Genomic DNA, 17,805 nt, shown 5'->3' on the forward strand with positions numbered 1-17,805 from the left:
TTTGTTTAGAAGTTTCGTAGCTACGCACCCAGTAAGAAGGCTAAATAAACAATTGAGACAGAAATTTCATTCCTCAACAACATTAAGATGACATGATTTATTCTGTGTCAAGTTGTTAGCAGAGATGGTCAATAAATCAGAAGGGGTATTGAAATTTAAAAAAAAACGAATATACAAATATATTACAAATATAGAAGTAAAATTATTTTGCGTTTTCAGTTGTATATAAAAATTCGTGCAGTAACTATGTAAATAGCGTTTCTTCCATGTTCCTACAAGTGAACGCCTCCACAGTTCCGAAAACATCTAGGCATATAAAGAGCGAACAAGTGCGTCTAGGGAAAACGCTAACTTTTACATTTTGATGAAATATTTTATATTAGAGTATAATAAATTATCCAAGAAAAGGTAAAAGCACAGGTGGGCTGGTGAACGATTCCCATAGTAACCGGGGACACGGAACAATAAAAAACGGACAAAACAACAAGCCTTAACGAAAAAAACTGTCATGCTGCAGGCGAGCTGGTGTATGTTGATTATGATGTTAAAATCCTGAGAGTGGGAAGGAAAATTAAAAGAAAAAGTGTAAGAAGACACAGAAATAAGGGGACAGACAAACGTCTTTTTGAAATGTCAGTTTGTCCCCTTCTTGCTGTCTTCTTACACCTTTTCTTTCAATTTTCCTTCCCAGTCTCAGGATTTTTACATCATGATCAACAAGTCTTCTTGTTTATTTTTTTCTTCGTTTTTGATTGCTCCGTGTCTCCGTTTACTATGGAAGTAATAAATTTTCTGTATAATATTTGGTACAAATAGCTCATTGACTTTTATTTTTAAGGACCGGTCGTTGATATTGTTTGCAACGCATGCGTGTAACCAACGTCTCGACAGAAGGAAATGTTTTTGATCTCATCAAAACATGACTGCCGTAGAATGTCATATTCGGCGATACGGCGTACTCTCATAGAAAGGAAGGGAACAAGTGTTATGTATAAAAAGTAGGTAATTTTTTCCAGTAAATACCGTACTCGACTCTAAATCATACCTCCATTCTCTCCTCTCAAATAAACCCTTGCCTTCAAGAAATAATATGCCCCTGAGCTTGACCTTGCTGGTTCCAGTGCCTTCCTGGTGGTTAATGTCGCAGAACGACCATTACGACAACAAAATTGCGTTGTAAAGAAAAGTAGGCCTTAGTGTTTGCTAACAGTGCCCTTGGTTTCACAATGGTGTTTTATCGCGCACATTCAAGCGCAACGACTGATCTAGTAAACGACGACTCGGACACCGCTTGTTACAGCACTCATTGTTCCGGAAGAGCGATGCTCTAGGTCGGAAGCAAGTGCTACTCGTTAAAAATACCAGCGGCTTGTGTTGTTCCCGATTCCAGTCGTCAAAAGGGCTTCAGTGCAAGAAGAAGAGAACTGTATTCGGAAACCCGGTCTCAAGGTGTAAAGCTTTGCGTAAAGGAGAACAGTTATCGTAGTTTTCGGAGCTTCTACGCACGTTATGAATGACGACAATTGCTATCGCTTTAGTGAGGATAGGGAAAAACATAGGCAAGATGGACAATTACATTCATAGTAAACCCGAAAAGAAGGAATAAAAAGAACGGACAGAACAACGAAGTCTGAAACGTCAAAGCTCCAAAGCTGAACTTCAAACTTCAAGGCTGTGTTTGAGACTTTGATGTTCTGTCCGTTGTTTATACCTTTGTCTCGTGTTTGCTATGAATGCTATATATTGTACTTGTTAGTTTGTACGTTGTAAGGTAACTTAAATTTTTTGTTCTTTTTCTTCTTTCAGCAGATTAAGTTTCAAGAAATGTTACGTGCAGTTGGCAATCAGAAAGTTTTGTCCTACATCAAGAAATTCCCGATTTTTGCCTGAACTGTTTGTTGTGTTGTAGACATATGGAGAGATGGGAAAAATGTACCTAAATGTTTTATATATTTTTCTTTTATCTTGTTCTGGCCTATTGCTTGTTATGAACACTAATTATACTTTATCTGTGTTAGATAACTTATAATAATTGCACAAACTCTGCTTTATAGTTACAGTACTTCACGTCAATTCGGGAAAACTCTATAAATAAATAACGAGTTTCTGGGGTAAGCACAACATATGACAACATCGAAAATTTTTCTTTTACTGTAGTAGTTTAAAAATGGATCATTTTGCGCGAAACAAGACGTTTGCTGTTTTCCTTTCCAAGATTTTTGAGCGATAGCCTTTAACTGATTAACGTCTATGCTTTTAAGACCTCTTAAGTTATCGATGCATCAATATCTTAAATGACATGAACACCGGCTTTGTGTGTTTATTGGAAATTATTCTTTCGTGCATTTGGGGAAAAAAGGGCTAAATACACATAACAATTTTTATTGCATTGACGCCCAACAAAACATTTGAAATCCGGTAACAAGTATCCTCCAAATTCTGTTAATTATGGTATTTCACTTTATTTACAATATATTGACACGACCACATATTATTTACCGAATGTATGTTCTCTCCAACTTACGCTTTTTCAAACAAAAAAGGTTCTAGCGAATAAAATTCTACTTTTATTTATACATGTATTTTATACAGATATTCTATACAGAGAGACAACCTACTCTGTAGTAAAATAAAGAAGTTAGTCATAATTACTCTTCGCCTTCCTTACTTGTTGTGATCCTTGATGAAAATATTATTCATATTTCAGTTAATTTTTGTAAAGGGATGTGTTTAATATTTTATACGTACGAAATTTTGGTCTAGTTGGGAGCAGAAAATATTTAATGCTGTATAACTACCAGAATACTTCAAACTTGCTTAACAACCAAAAGAGTACAGCAAATTTTACGTTCTATTATGCTTCCTTAAAACGAGTTTATAACCGGACGTGTATAAAATAATCAAACAGACTGTTTTTGTTTATATTACATATTGTACATTTACCCAGAAGCACTAATAGCCTTAGTGCTAAAGTTTTCACTCTTAACTTTTTGTTCTCATAAAGAAGAAGTATTTTTTATTTCGAACGCAACCAATACCTAAGTGTGTATGTGGTTTCTTTCTGCTTGTCCTTGCTAACAGTTGCCTTTAAGATGAAAAGTAATTAGCTCGTGACATTTTCAGGCTAAATGTTTTGTGTGCGGAAGCTTTTTTTTTATTATCAGTTTTTCTCCCTCCTACATCATCTCTTTATTACTCGTAGTGTCCACCAAATAAAAAAAATAAATCGCTGACCTATTTTACTCTTCTTGCGGTCCCACCCCAAGTACTACACTTCCTCGGCTCAGGCTTGTACTAGATTGGCGCGAGCTAGAGCCAACTATGCTCAAGCCTGGCCCAACCTTGTGCCAGACTGGCCCAAGTATGAGCCGAGGAAGTGTGCTGCTAGGGACAGGGTTTACACATTCCGACCCCCTGTCTTCTTTTTTTCCTTTTATAAAGCATAATCTAACGGTGGTTTGCGTTCTTTGTTTCGCGTGTTTGTGTAGCAGAGGCGCAGCACTTCGGTGTTGATCCCCGCCACTGCCCGGACCCCGGCCTAATCGCGTGGCCCCACCCGACTGCGTGCGACCGGTACACGCGCTGCGAGAACGGCACCGTCACCGAGGAGGTCTGCCCCAACGGCCTCCTGTTCGACCCCAAGGGCGGCATCTTCGACTTCTGCAACTACAACTGGAGGGTGGACTGCGGAGAGAGGCTCGAGAAGCGTACGTACTACTAATGCCGTTCGGTACGTGTACGTGACGGAACAATTTTAACCGCTTTCTTTCAATTAGTTTTCGTAAAGGTATAGCCTTTGTAGGATAAACTCTTCAAGATTTTGTGTCATTGGAAGTCACATTATAGTGTGACGTTATTCGAAAGGCGCTCGAACTGCGTACTATTTGCCTATTATTCGGACTAGAGACCGCACAAGCAATTTCTGTTGAAAAACATTTCTTTACATGGTCCGCACCTTTTGACTAGTCCGCACATAGACAATATTCCTACACAGCGCACATTTACAAATGCCTGCTGTATTAGCTCACAAAGAAGCTTGTATCGCTCATAAATTGTCATTAACGTGATGTGTCATTCTCGTCTTGTCATGATAAACGGTATAGAAAAAGTAAATCGTTGTGTCGTCCGCACCTATAGATAGTCTGCACAGCGTAAAAGTTTACTTACTAGAGTGTGGAAAATGCGGTATAGGTTTCCTGTGACATCAGCTAACACTGTGACGTCGCAGTGTAATGTGGTCCCACGACCTGACATAGTGACGTCACGTAACATAATGCTGCCGCGTGACGGCAGACTGTTGCGTGACACTGACGGTTCATATGTAAATTCCCAAAACCCTCGCAATGTGTCCTTCAGACCCCTTAGTCCCTCCAAAAGGTGAAGCGCTAAGAGGTCCTATAAGTGCTCTGCATTTAGAACGGCTTAAAAAAATGCCTAAAAGACAAAAACAATTTTAAACTGCAATCTATCGACTGCAACTGCAGTCGATAAAAAGTTGTTGAAACATTTTTTTTTCTCTTTAGGACATGAGTTTTTTGGGGGTAAAACTAAGTCTGCTGAATAACTAAAAAAAGCAAGGGAGAGAGTGCATTTGCATATTTTCTTTGATCTGGGAACATCAGAATTAAGGCAGATGGGATATGTGACATAGGTGTCTAATGATTTCTCTGAAAGGAACCTCGATAATAGCGGGGACAAAGAAGTTTTTCTACACATGCATCTAATTTGCGCCTCGAAGCTTTAAGATCGCGCCTAATTAGCACGTAAGAAGTTCGCCCGGACGGATGAACTATTTCCACAGATATTGTATACGGGCCCGTTAAGGCCTGTCCTAATATATGACATACCCATACTCACATTTTTGTATAATTCATTTCCGAATTTTTGAAGCCACTAGCAAACTAAAATTGTTAGCACCTCTGGGAAAATATAGTATACTGTATAAGTAGAAATTTTAAACGTTTTTTCTAGTTGAGAGCTAAATTCAGTGTATCATTAACATCCTATGGCCGGTCAGTTTATTTCAACTGAAATCAACTTCAACCATTACCACTTCTAATTAAAGGAAACATAGCTACGGCACTGCATACCTTCCTCCTGCACGTTGTCTGGACATTTCACCCGCCGCACAAATGCTGCACTTAACACGGTTTGTTATTATAAATTAGTAGCTATACTTTTTTATGTTGGAAAATAATATCCTTCATATAAGAAAAGGCGCTTTAGAGGGAAATAACCGATAACTGTATTTGCAACATAACGAAGTAACTCGGAGCACAATATCAAAGCAACTTATATATGAAACCGTCACTTCAAGTTTTAAAGCGTGAAATGCTTTTTAACGAGACCCCCAAACTCCAAAATATCGTCCGTCGGTCCGTCCGTCCGTTCAGGCATTTTCCGCGAAATTTAGCGCAAAATTTGACGTCACCTAAGCACAGTCAGGAAATTGACGTCATGTGGCCTTTAAGTCTATTCAGCTTCCCCCTCTAAATTTAACGGGAAAATTAGCCTTGCGACCTAAGCACCTTTTCAGTATACCTGCTAAATTTAACGGGAAAATTGACGCTACGTGACCTATAAACCAATTCAGTTTAACCGCTAAATATAAAGGGTAAAACTGACGTTACGTGACCTAAGCAGTAATTCAGTTTTCCCGCTAAATTTACCGACGGAAACTGACGTCACGTGACCTATACAACAGGTGAGTTTCCTCGTTAAATTTAGCGTGGAAATACGCGCCACGTGAAACATCTATTCCGTCCTCATCCCCCTCCTCCCCTCCCCCTTCCTTTTTCTCCCCATCCCTCTCTCTTCTTGGGTTTACTCTCTATCTGCCTACTTTTCCCTCACTTCCTTCCCTCTGCCCTCCTTCCCCACCTACCTCCAATAGACCCTTTCCGAAATTCAGTGCCATCTGGTGGTTCGTAAAGCAGTTTAGGTTTTGCCATATCAATGGCGGAAATTAACTTGTATCGGCACCGTCACTTTTGCAAGTCAACGGCACGCGAGGAATTCTTCAGTGCGAGTTCTTTCTCGATCACTTTCAGTTTGATGGTGACCAAGGACCTGCATTCAGAACAAAGCTCCAACCCAATCAGATGCCTCGGGAAAATTATATACACCAAAATGCTTTAAAGCCGATTGTGTGCCGCCTGCAGATTAACTGAATCTGAGTTATTAGAAATAAACGTTTACGTAGCTCTTGTGTTTCGTTCTTACGTCGCGTCGTACTGACCCCCCGAATGTATAGGTCTCGCATCATCCGCTTAGAAGCATCTTCAACGTCACTAGAAGGCCGCCATTGGTATGGCACAGATGCCTTTCCACAGATGATGATAGCGATCAAAGTGGCCAGACTGAATTTCGGAAAGGGTCCATTACCCACCTCCACTTCCCTCTCTCTCCCCATTCCTCCCCATTAAACTAATATATCCTCCCTCTACCCTTCCTCCCTCACTCACCCAACTCTCCCCATTTGCCTCTCTTCTCTTTTTCACCTCCCTAGCCACGTGACACACCAAGTTTAGCCAAAATTGATAAAAAAAAATAGATTCTTCATTCCCGGAACGACTGTTTGTTGACTTCCAAATTATTAAAACAATCGCTGCTAAAAACTGATTTTAATGCATTATAGAACCTTAAATGTAAAAGTCGCTGCCATTTCTTTATATGCAGTACATTGTTCGAGCTAAAACACTTTATAAAAATTACTCTGCTTATTCCTCACACATGTTGGTGCCTTTGGTCACATGTGACTATTGTACTATCCTATTTCCGGCATGGCTAGTCGCATCTTATCGCCATTTTAATATTCTGTTGTCATAAAAACTCAGCAGATTGTTTATGAAAAAAAATACAAATCAAGAAATGTAGGTTGTCTTAAATTAAAAAAAAAACGTGTAACAGTAATAGTCTTGTTTCTTTCTGTAGAAAAAAGCCTCACTGAACGTACAACTACATGCATAAATTAAGTGATCAGCAAAGCGACGTTTTATTGGTTCACACGCCTAATTTAGCAATACAGGTATGCCAATTAATTCACCTCCAAAAACGTTGAACGTCCCTTTGCACTCGTTTAATGTTCATTGAACTTGGTGATGCGCTTCTGTGTAAGGTGGTGCCACGTGTTCACCTTAGCCACTATGAAAAATTACAGTCTAATTGTTCAGTTAAAGTTTTTGTGTACTGCCAAACGTTAGGGTTTCATTCATGAAGGCTCACGCAAAAGCTCACGAATATCCTTGTCATTCCTCTCTCAAGTCAATAACAATAAAGCCGTAGCGGTGTTGCTCAGTTTCCTGAACAATTTTTCGTGCCCTAAATGAGTAGTGCAACGATTTTAATGTTCAAATAATTTGCAGTTTGTCATTTTATATTGTTTATATATGCACAAGTGACAAAAAACGCGCCACCTTGCCTTAAGAAACCGCCAGTCCGCTGCATAATTGCGAAGGAAAAAAACTAATTATTTGCCGATCTGCAGCTGCGTGTAGTGGTTACGGGAACTGCGGAGGAACGTCTTTTAAGGGACGCGCGGAAGTAAGCAAAACCTGCCCCCCTCCGCTGTTCCGGTCCGCCACAGGGAACCGCCGAAAGACGGTTCCCTGTGGCGAACCGTCTTTTGTGTCGATCACTAAGCGCAACTTTCGGCGATGCCAATCCTTGAAAAGTCGAGAATCACGAAGGAAGCGGCTGGGGATTCTGAAGAGAAAACCCAACGGGAAACCACGTGGTCCCCCAGAGTACGTCACTCGAAAGACGACGTGAAAGTTGAAAGGCGCTTTGACGTTCGACTTGTTTAATTTTTTTTTTTTAAATAAAAGACTAGCGTGCTCGAGAAAGCACGATTTCCTGTTCGTTCCAAAAGTGACACAGATTATTTCGCGCCGTTAATGAATCAAAGTTCTAAGATCGTTGCGCCTCCCCTTTAATTCATGAAAATAACGATTGACATGCGAGGGCGTGCCATACTGATTTACAATTTTTTTTTTGCTACAGACTTTTTTTACTTGCAGGATTTTAAATATGTTCATCTTTCTCGACAGATTCCCACTGTAGCCGAATACCCTTGCACCACCTGTGTGGCAGTCTCTCCATGACCTGTTGGAACTGTTGGAAACCCGTTTTGGAAGTGCCATAGCACCGCCTGGACATTTGCTTCCATATGATTAATGACCAAGAAATGGCGTCTTCGCAGGGTCTTTCATGGCACCCAACAGGCGATAACCACTGGAGGACCAGCCAGGACCTATGGCAGACCAAACGACTGACTGGTCGTACGACGTGTCAAAACGACAGGCGAATACTATCGGGTGCCGGTCAATCACGTCCTCACACGAATACATACGATGCTGTGATTGACCAGAGCCTGATCGTGTTCGGCCGTCTTTCTGACACGTTGTATGACCAGCCAGACGTTTGGTCGCGCAAGTGTATAGGCTGGCTGGGCCCCCATCGATTGTCGCCTGTTAAGCGGCATGAAAAGACCCCTGTGGGGACGCATTTTGGGGCCCCTGAAAAGCTGGAAGCAGCTGTCTAGGTTTGGGAGTGAGGCACTTTAAAAAAGGGGCCATTAAGAGGCTGCAACATCAATGGTGCAAGGACACTCGACTACAGGAGGACCCTGTAGAGTAGCTGGACATTAGTACACACCTGTTAGTGACCGGTATCTGCCGCAAACAAATTAATTGTAAATCAATATGGTACGCCCCTGTATACGTATCAGACAATAATGTGTATGTAAGCACTTAACTCGTCCCAAGCCTTCCGTACAATTTAATCGCTAGAGAACACTTCTTTACTCTTGAAACAAAAAATAGCTGTGTGGAACTTGAAATTATGCAAGAAACAGGAAGGAAACACTTCTCGTGTAATAGAAATCCTTATATTATGTGGAAAAAGTTTTAATTAACATTTAGAAAGGAAGAGGTAGTCTTTTTTTCTTTTTTAAGGATACGAGCATCAGCAGGTTGGCTGAAGACAAAAATGAAGCCTCAAACGTAGATTATATTTGACGGAAATGCATGCTTTCTTTTTAAAAGCTTGAGTGAATAAGGTCATAATGTAAGAAATGCCGAATAACGGGATAGCTTATGAGGAAATCGCAGAGAAAACGATGAAACGTGAGCGTCGTAAAGATATGAAGATAGTAAAGCTGTTGAGCCTCTCTGTAAAGATCTAGTAAACGTTGCGCTCTACTCAGGAGTTTAAGAATGTCACAAGTTCTCATAGTTCTCAACCAAATGTTCTATAAATAGTTGACAAACGAGTGTTTCATCGCAAGTCCCGCTATAAGCCAAACTTTAAGTGTTGGAGTATAAACAACATTAAAACTTACATGACCAGGTTGTTCTTACGTGTTGAAGCGGGGTCACCAGCCTAGTTCTTCCTTTTACCATTCGCGGCTCCTCTAGATCGTTTTAGTAGAATCTTGTAACCTATCGCCTGTTCGTGTTCAGAATGTTCTAGACTACATGTAGTCTGTATCAAATAAAGTGAAGCTGGCAACATCGGGTTATTCGCCCTTCAGTCGCCGACGCGAGATGTGTGCTACCCTTTTCTTTAAGTGTGTAGGCTCAAGTTTGCCCTTTTAAATGTTTATTTGCAGGTCAAAACTATTCTTTTTTGTCATGGCTTTGAAACTGCTTTAGCATATATTGGTCAGTCATGTTGAATACTCGCAAATGTTCGATGTCTTGTACCTGATTCATTTTATTTTGTATTAACATAAAACTTAGCTTATATATTCTTTATGAGAATCAGAACCATATGGTATAGCTTTAGGAGTTTCCTATTAGGGTTACATATGGCATGCGACCAGAAATAAGGCAAACAGAACAACGACAATTGTAGGCTTCGGGTGCCGATGACCCAAACAACAACTTAAGTTAGTGTAATATCATGAGTGTATCTGCTACTCATTCTTGTTGCTTTTAAAATAAAATGTACATCGCATTTATCATTCACCTACCAGATATAGCATCTGATAATAGGCATATGTTTTAGGATTTGCAGCTATCTGCCGTTTCTCAGGTCGGCTATTCAAATTATGGTGTAACACGACTAGCAATATTTTTGAGTACTCTGGTGGTCTGTGTGGGTCTTCAAATATATTACAAATTGGAAGACATTAAATTTTTCAGACAAAACTCACCATTGTTAATTTGGTAAGGTGAATCCTTTATTTTGCAGTCTTCTTACTTTTTATTACAATTGATTACCAGAAGGAGCTTTGTACTTTTCCTCTGAGCCACTCTGACAAGCGTACGCTTTGTCTTCTTCCCCAACTGCAGCGGGTCCGATTCCGTCTCCCGACTGCCCCTGGCAGTTTGGCGTGTTCCCCAGCGCCAGCTGCGTGGAGTACTTCAAGTGCGAGTGGGGTCACGCTAACCTGACCCACTGCGAGCCGGGACTGGCTTATGACGACGCAACCCACTCCTGCAACTGGCCAGACCTCGTCGACGGATGTGACTCCGAAGGTATACCCCCTCCCCCCCTGCACACATACACGAACACTTGAGACTACTCGTTATGCAACCTTCGATAACAACTTCACAGACTCCAAGGCTTGCCATACATGCTTAATGATCCTTGGAACTAACGACCTATATTAAATGAGCAAAAATTCGGTTACCTTATACCATGTAAAGTCCTTAAACTGCAGAAAAGAGATGTGCTTCAATTAGCCTTTTTTTGGTGGCATAAACGTTTTATTTTACGAAAGCGAGGGAAGCAATTGAATACCGTTAGACTAGAAAGGAAATTAATAGTTGACTATTTGGAGGGTTCCAAGGACCACCAGTGAGCTAAATTGCATGCGATAAATATTTTACATAAGTTGGTACACTCCCCCGATCCAAACATATTCAAAGCTTCTATCTTAAAAAAATAAAGCACAATTTTTAATATCTATAATAGTGAGCTCTCCATATAGGTTTTCTCTATTTATTATTTATCGCTAGAAGTGTGCGAATAACATTAAAAAAATCCCACTTGAATGTGAATCAAATTGTTACAAATTGAAGTATAAAATTTATATGAATGCCTTCAAAAAAAGTATTGGCAATGTTCACAAGTCTGAGAGCGGCAGGACGCCGTTTTCGGAACCCCGGCCTGCGTCACACACTCGTTTTCTTCCACCGTTCTTTGGCGGCGCGTGCTCCGCCAATGATCACGAGGCGCCGAAATCTTATCAAACTCGAGCTAGAGGTGGGATAAGTGAAGAACCTCCCTGCATCTCTCACCTTGTCAATGACTATAAAAAAGCCACGTATACAAGACAAAAAGTCCGAGGTGTTTATTTTCCCGCAGAGGACGCCAAATAAAGAGAGGCAAGCACAAATGAGAACGGTCTTAAGAACCACATTAATTAAGGCTAGTTCACACAGCACCGTTTTCTTCCGTTCTCTTACTTTACGCATAAGTCATCGAACCGCTCGCGTCTCGAATGTCGCGTCCCAGATTTCTCCATAGAACTGATCGGCAAGCTTAATATGAAGCCTAAATATCCTTACGACTTAAGGTCGGTTCCGACAGGGACGTTTGTTTACGATTTCTTACGTTACGTGATGAGTCACCGGTACATTCGTGTTTCGTATGTCGCCTTCGCAGCTGCTCCTTGAACCGGTTGCAACGCTTCATTCGAAGCACGAATGATCCCGGTGACTCGCGACGTAAGCGTTCGTGAGCGGTCGTAACGTGACGTAGAAAACCTCCCCTGTGTGAACCGTCATTTATACGTAAACTTTCGTAACGTAAAGTAACGTAAGAAACCGAGGCCCCGTGAAACAGTTTTAAACGACAAACTGAAAGCACACTTGACGGATGGATCCACCAATTCACGTGCAGATACACAGTGTGCTGGATGAATGAACAGATATGACTGAACTGTTTGAATCGAGTGACACCATCTTCACCTTAATTCTCGTACCCTGCTAGACGCCTAGTAGCGGAAATATCAGTCTAATTAGTCTGAGTGTTAACGGCGGTTCGTACGTCAACGGCAGACGTACAAAAGTCGTTGCGCTGTTAGCCGTACAGTTTTTCTTCAATCGTCTCAGTTTGGGTGGTAACAAGAAACAAGCTTTCTGTACGAGATGCTTGAGTAAAATTGTAAAAGCCCATTCACACAATGGCATTTGCTTACGTTTTTTATGTTACCTAATGAGGCACCATGACACCCGTGCTCCGTATGTAGCGTGAAAAGCTGCTCCTTCAATTGGGTACCACGCTTCCTACGCAGCAGGAATGCCCAGTGGCTCTCTACGTAAGCAGATGTAAAAGTCGGTTCACACAGTTCTGCTTTCCTACGTTACGTTACGACCGCTTATGACCGGTTACGTCGCGAGTCACCGGCACATCCGTGCTTTGAATGAAGTGTGGCGACTTGTTCAAGGAACCGCTTTGCACACGACATAGGAACACGAATGTCCTGGCCTTTCTTCACGTAACGTAACAAACCGTAAGCAAACGCCCTGTGTGAACCGACATTTAAGGCTGGTTCACACAGCCCCGTTTTCTTGCGTTACGCTACGTTACTTTACGAGAGCTTACGTCTACTCACGACGAAATTCACCTATACACCTGTGTGTGGTACAAAGATTGGCAATTTCTTTAAGGAGCAACTTTGCATGCGACGTTCGAAGCAAAGATGTCCCGACGATTCATAACGTAACGTAAGAAAACATGAGCCAACGTGCCTGCGTGAACCAGCCTGAAGGTCGGTTCACACAGTGGCGTTTCCTTGCGATTTCTTGCGTTACGTGAGGAGTCATCGGGACATTCGTGTTTCGCATGTCGCATGCCAAGCTACTCCTTGAACCGGTCACCAAGTTTTATTTGAAGTACGGGTGTTCTGGTGACTCCCTACGTAAGCGGTCGTAAGCGGTCGCAACGTAGCGTAATGTAGAAAAACGCCCCTATCTAAACCGACCTTTAAGCTTCAGTAAAGTCAGGTAACGTAACGTAACGTAAAAAAACGGGGCTGTGTGAACTAAAGTCACTGGATCCTTGGAAAGTAGCACCATTGCCTTCCCTGCCTGCTAGCCGGAAACAAGCAGACGACACTAACATGCAGACAAAGGCGATTGGCTGAACGGTTTCTTGCAAGGCAATCGGCATTTTGATTTTTTCAAATCTTTGAGGCTTCGGAAGGGTCGTTTTGAACCAGTCGCGCCAAAATCACTATGGATCCTAATTGTACTGAATGCGTTCTCCGCAGATATTAGCATTTAGGGTACTGTGTATGCAATCAGCTTATCGATCATATTTATGCAGATCTCTTGCAAGGATATTGCTCTTCTTACGTATTTCATGACAGGAAAATAATTTTTCAATGCTGCCAAGCACCGACTCCGCATGTGGTGGTGTTGTGAATATGTGCACCTGTTTCGCCGGTGTGTGGATAACAAAATCTCAGTATACAAGAAATGTCTTTATAAAACAAGCCGCTTTCTGGAATTTGTATCGGACCGCTAAGAAGTAAGAGGCCAACAAGAAATTCTACCATACAAAGAACTTGGCGTTACTTTCCCAAGATCCAGGGACTTTAGCAATATAATTTACCACATAAGGGAGTTCTATTAAAACGCTGACGCAGCGTGCTATGAGTTTCCGGGTACATATTTGTTATAAGCAGGAGATAGACGTGTTAGCAACGGCGGGTTTGCAGGATTGGCTTATCTTTGAAGATTACACTGCTACGCTACCAGACTGAATTTCGGAAAGGGTCTGTTATTATTGGACAACTAAAATTTTAGGAATTTAAAGGTCGTGTCAAATTATTTGAGTAACCGTTATTAGGTCTAGATTAAAAACTGGAATGTTAGCACATCCTCACTTTTTTATTTTCTGGCTGATAATACGTATTTTTAAGTTGTGAAATATCTTCAAGCATTTTTACATAATCTGTAAATGTAGAATAACTTAAAAAATCGAGGCCTCCGTTAGTACAAAACTAGCACAAAATATACCGAAATATTAACAAACGTAATCATAAATTGCCTTCATGTCTGGAATATTATTTGTTCTTCGTTGGGCAGAAATATATCTATACAAATTGGATGCAGGCTCTGTGATTTGTTCTCATGCAAACCAACCTATTGTAGAAAGAATAAAAATGTATCACTTTCATCGATAAACATAATTTTGGGAACTTAGCAACGCATCGTGTTCAAAGTGGAAAAAATTAGGCCTTTTTTATCTAGACAATGGGTGCACGTGCTCTTACCTATGAAAATTTTATTATTTTTTTTAATATTTACGAGACAAGTGAAACCTTCGAGTACATATCCATAGATTACTGAACAGCTTATTTTTAGAGCGAATTACGATGTAATACATTTTTCCACAAAAACTGTCCTTATTTTTAAAGATATCAGTTTACAAGCAGCTCTTATGGGGGGCGTACTGTGGTAAAGCTAGCAGTTTAAGGTTCCGGACTAAAACCAAGCTAATTCCATGTGCAAAATATACTGTCTATTGTTTTCCAGTTTTTATTTTTCAAAACCATTTCTTCAGGATTATACCCTTTCAATAATATAATAAAATTTTCAGAGGTCTTCTGCTTTTCACAGTATGGAAACTTATCTTGCGACATAGTGATAATTCGTGCCATGTTATCTCTGAGACTTCGTGATGTTGCCTTTGAAAGTTTTCAGAGAGCTTAGAGGTAGGGGTAGACGCACTTGGTATAGTTTAAAGTAAAATATTATCTTACTGAACTAGAAAATTGTTCAGAAAACTGTAGTTCAAATTTTATTGCAGCGGTTTGTTTGGTCCCAAGGTATGTCCATGAAATGCATTAGACAAACGCAGGCGCTTTCCTGAGCGCATCACCTTCGATTATTGAATGCCTAGATTAACACATTTTTTTAAGACATGGCTACATAATTTTAATATTTTCTTGTATTGTAAAATTTAGCTAACCTGTCTTTTTTATGTGTGACTGTTTTATAAGATGTACGTACCTAAATATTACTAAAAATCTAATCACGCTGATATTTTAAAATGTATAAATGCTCCATATACAAGCTAATATATGCGGTTACATTGGTGATATGTCAATGTATAATTTGCTGATGCAATGCACAAGTATGTTCTGTGCAAATAATGTACTTCTGCCTAGACATGTTTCCAAAACACCACTCGTGGAGATGACAGTACTGTTTTACTTTAACAAAGTGAGCTGTGAGCTCACTTCGTTAAAGTATGGGCTACGCTGATATATGGTATTGGCATTTTCGTTCGACTTCGTACAGCCGCTGAAATTCTATACTAGGATATAGGAAAATTTCATGTCATAATTTGATTATGTATATCTTATCACTTACTGTAAAGATTTCAGTGCTGAATCCTTTGATGGGAATGTCTGATCACAAGCTGGTATTGTTGGAGCTGCCACTACAGTTCTGCAAGTTTGAACCTAGGAAGTCAAGGAGGCCAGATTTTGGTAATGCAGACGACGTTAGTATTCTAGGTACATTATACTGGTCTCTAAATGAGTTTGTTGATCTATCAACGAAATTGCAACTCCAGCATAGATGTGCTTTGGGACAGTTTTAATATTATTACACATGATTGTTCAATTACCGTCGTCTCATACAAAGTAAAGATTATTAAGTATAAACGACCTTAAAATAACCGTGACATTATCCATTTGAAGGGCAGGATATCGCGTGCTCGTAAAGAGGCTAAAGTCAATGGGTCAGAGATAAACAAACACGCCGTAACTACGATGTTGCAGGAACTAAAACGAACGTTATTCGATGCAAAATTGTGTTATAAAAACTCTGCATTAGAGGGTTTTCTCAAGTCGCCTCCCGCAAAGATTTTAAGGTATTAATCATCAAAACAATATACGGCTTTCGCATTTAACGTCGACGGCGAGGTTACTGAAGAGCCCATTGAAATGGCTACCAGTTTTAAGTAGCATTTTAAATTTATTTTTACTCGCGATGATGAACAAATACGAACCTACTCCGATAATCAAGTTCTCCCGGTCCCCAGTGACCTCATTCTATTTCAGGAGGGCATTTGTAACTTGCGTTTTTTTCGCATAGATCTCAAAAAGTAGACTGGACCAGATATATTCCCAAATGCTTTCCTGGTGTGATACTCAGAGTGGGTTTCTAAATAACTACTGATGATCTTCCTACAATTACTAGAATGAAGTACCGTTCCTAAGGACTAGAAAAAAACTAAAATTATAGCTGTCTTTAAATAGGGCGAAAAGAAACATATTTCAACCTATAGACCCACAATGGCTACGAGTCAGTGCAGTAAGCTGCAGGAACGTATAATTTCGAGCCATAATTTTGATTATGTTGAAAAAGTATGTATCTTGAGCCTTTGTTAACATTGGTATAGAAAGGGTTTGTCTACGGTAACTCAAACTAGAAATTACCTATGATTCAGGTCACATAATCAATAAAAAACGTCCTGTCGATGTGATATTCCTCGACCTGTCCAAGGCTTGTGATAAAGTTCTGAACAACAAGGTTCCTTTGAAACTAAATGTTATTCTTAAATCGAATCGATTATTTACATGGTTAAGCTCGTACCTTGAAAAAAAAAACAGTAAGTGTGTCTTAAGAAATACAAATATGACTTAATGCCCGTTGATTCTGGTGTGCCCTAAGGTTCTGTCTTGGGGCTCATTTTCTTCTTTACATCAATGCTATCATTAAGGCCATTGATGTCAAGATCAGACAAATTGCAGACGGTTCCCTTTTATACGATGAAGTTAAATGCAATCAGGTCTATACTCTTTTAATTGCGTGCCTAGATAAGATACTCATCCGGTGTATGGCAGATGGAATTAAATGCCTCGAAAACGCGTCAATGTCGATTACACAGGAAAGGTTTCCCGTGACTTTTTTTTATATTGCATTGATTGTTCAATAGTTGAAAACGTCCAAAAATACAAGTAGTTGGTGTTGCATTGTAATAGTAAACTGTTATGACATACACACATTGATTCGAGTGCGACGAAGGCAACCCAGGGGCTTTGTTCTCTGAAACGATTGCTGAGGTACTCCTCAAGCAACACGAAATTTATGGTTTATAGAAACTTTATTACGACCAATAATGGTAATATGCATATGTAGCCTGGGGCCCTTTTAATAAAGCTAACTTTGATAAGTTAGAAAATGTACAAAGCAAGGCAATAAGCTTCATATACAATCAATATGACACGTTAAGTTCCCCCTCAGCAATGTGCGGCAGGCAAATATGCTTACGTTGAGCAAACGCGCGCGAATAAATAGATTAAAGTTTTTCTTTTTCAATGATTCAGAACAAATTAAACAATGCTATTTCAAAGTGTACGTAAGGTTCTCGGGACGACTGAGCACGAGATCATCACATTCACGCTCAATTATTAAGTACCCAATGCGACTCGACATATTCAAATGTACCTCCTGAATTCGCTAATTCAGCCTGCTGGCTGACTTAGAGAATTTAAAGTCATATAACTTTCATCTTTTCTCACTATTTTTTTGCTAAAACATATAGAACTTTCTTCTTTTTTTTTTCTTTTTTTGTCTGCATTAAACTTGATTTTTTGTCTTGAATGCTGGTTACTCACATTGCGTAAAATTGTAAATGACCTACAAATCATCCTTTAAATACCTGCGGATTGATTTTTCAGTTTTCGTATTTCTACTTGTATTTTCTGCCATTCCTAGCACGACCCAATGTGGGTCAGGTAGTAGTATTGAAGAAGAAAAATACGTTATCCTTAGGCCATGCAGATGAAAGTGACAGGCCACAAAAGATGATTGAGAACGACATATTTAGGACACT

At 40.1% G+C, this 17,805-nt stretch overlaps 1 protein-coding gene across 2 annotated transcripts in view; it reads left to right on the forward strand.

Annotated features, from left to right (window-relative positions):
* LOC8039931 (protein obstructor-E) overlaps positions 1–17,805 on the forward strand; it is a 41,216-nt gene that overhangs the window by 12,411 nt on the left and 11,000 nt on the right. The window contains exons 2-3 of one of the 2 annotated variants that reach the window (XM_040217183.3): positions 3,489–3,707; positions 10,296–10,481. In XM_040217183.3, the coding sequence (XP_040073117.1) occupies positions 3,489–3,707; positions 10,296–10,481 (405 nt within the window). The remainder of the gene's footprint in view (positions 1–3,488; positions 3,708–10,295; positions 10,482–17,805) is intronic. The other variant, XM_040217184.2, reaches the window with a different exon arrangement.

This window comes from Ixodes scapularis, unplaced genomic scaffold (genome assembly GCF_016920785.2).
Source record: "Ixodes scapularis isolate PalLabHiFi unplaced genomic scaffold, ASM1692078v2 PGA_scaffold3__209_contigs__length_174095766, whole genome shotgun sequence".
NCBI lineage: Eukaryota > Metazoa > Arthropoda > Arachnida > Ixodida > Ixodidae > Ixodes > Ixodes scapularis.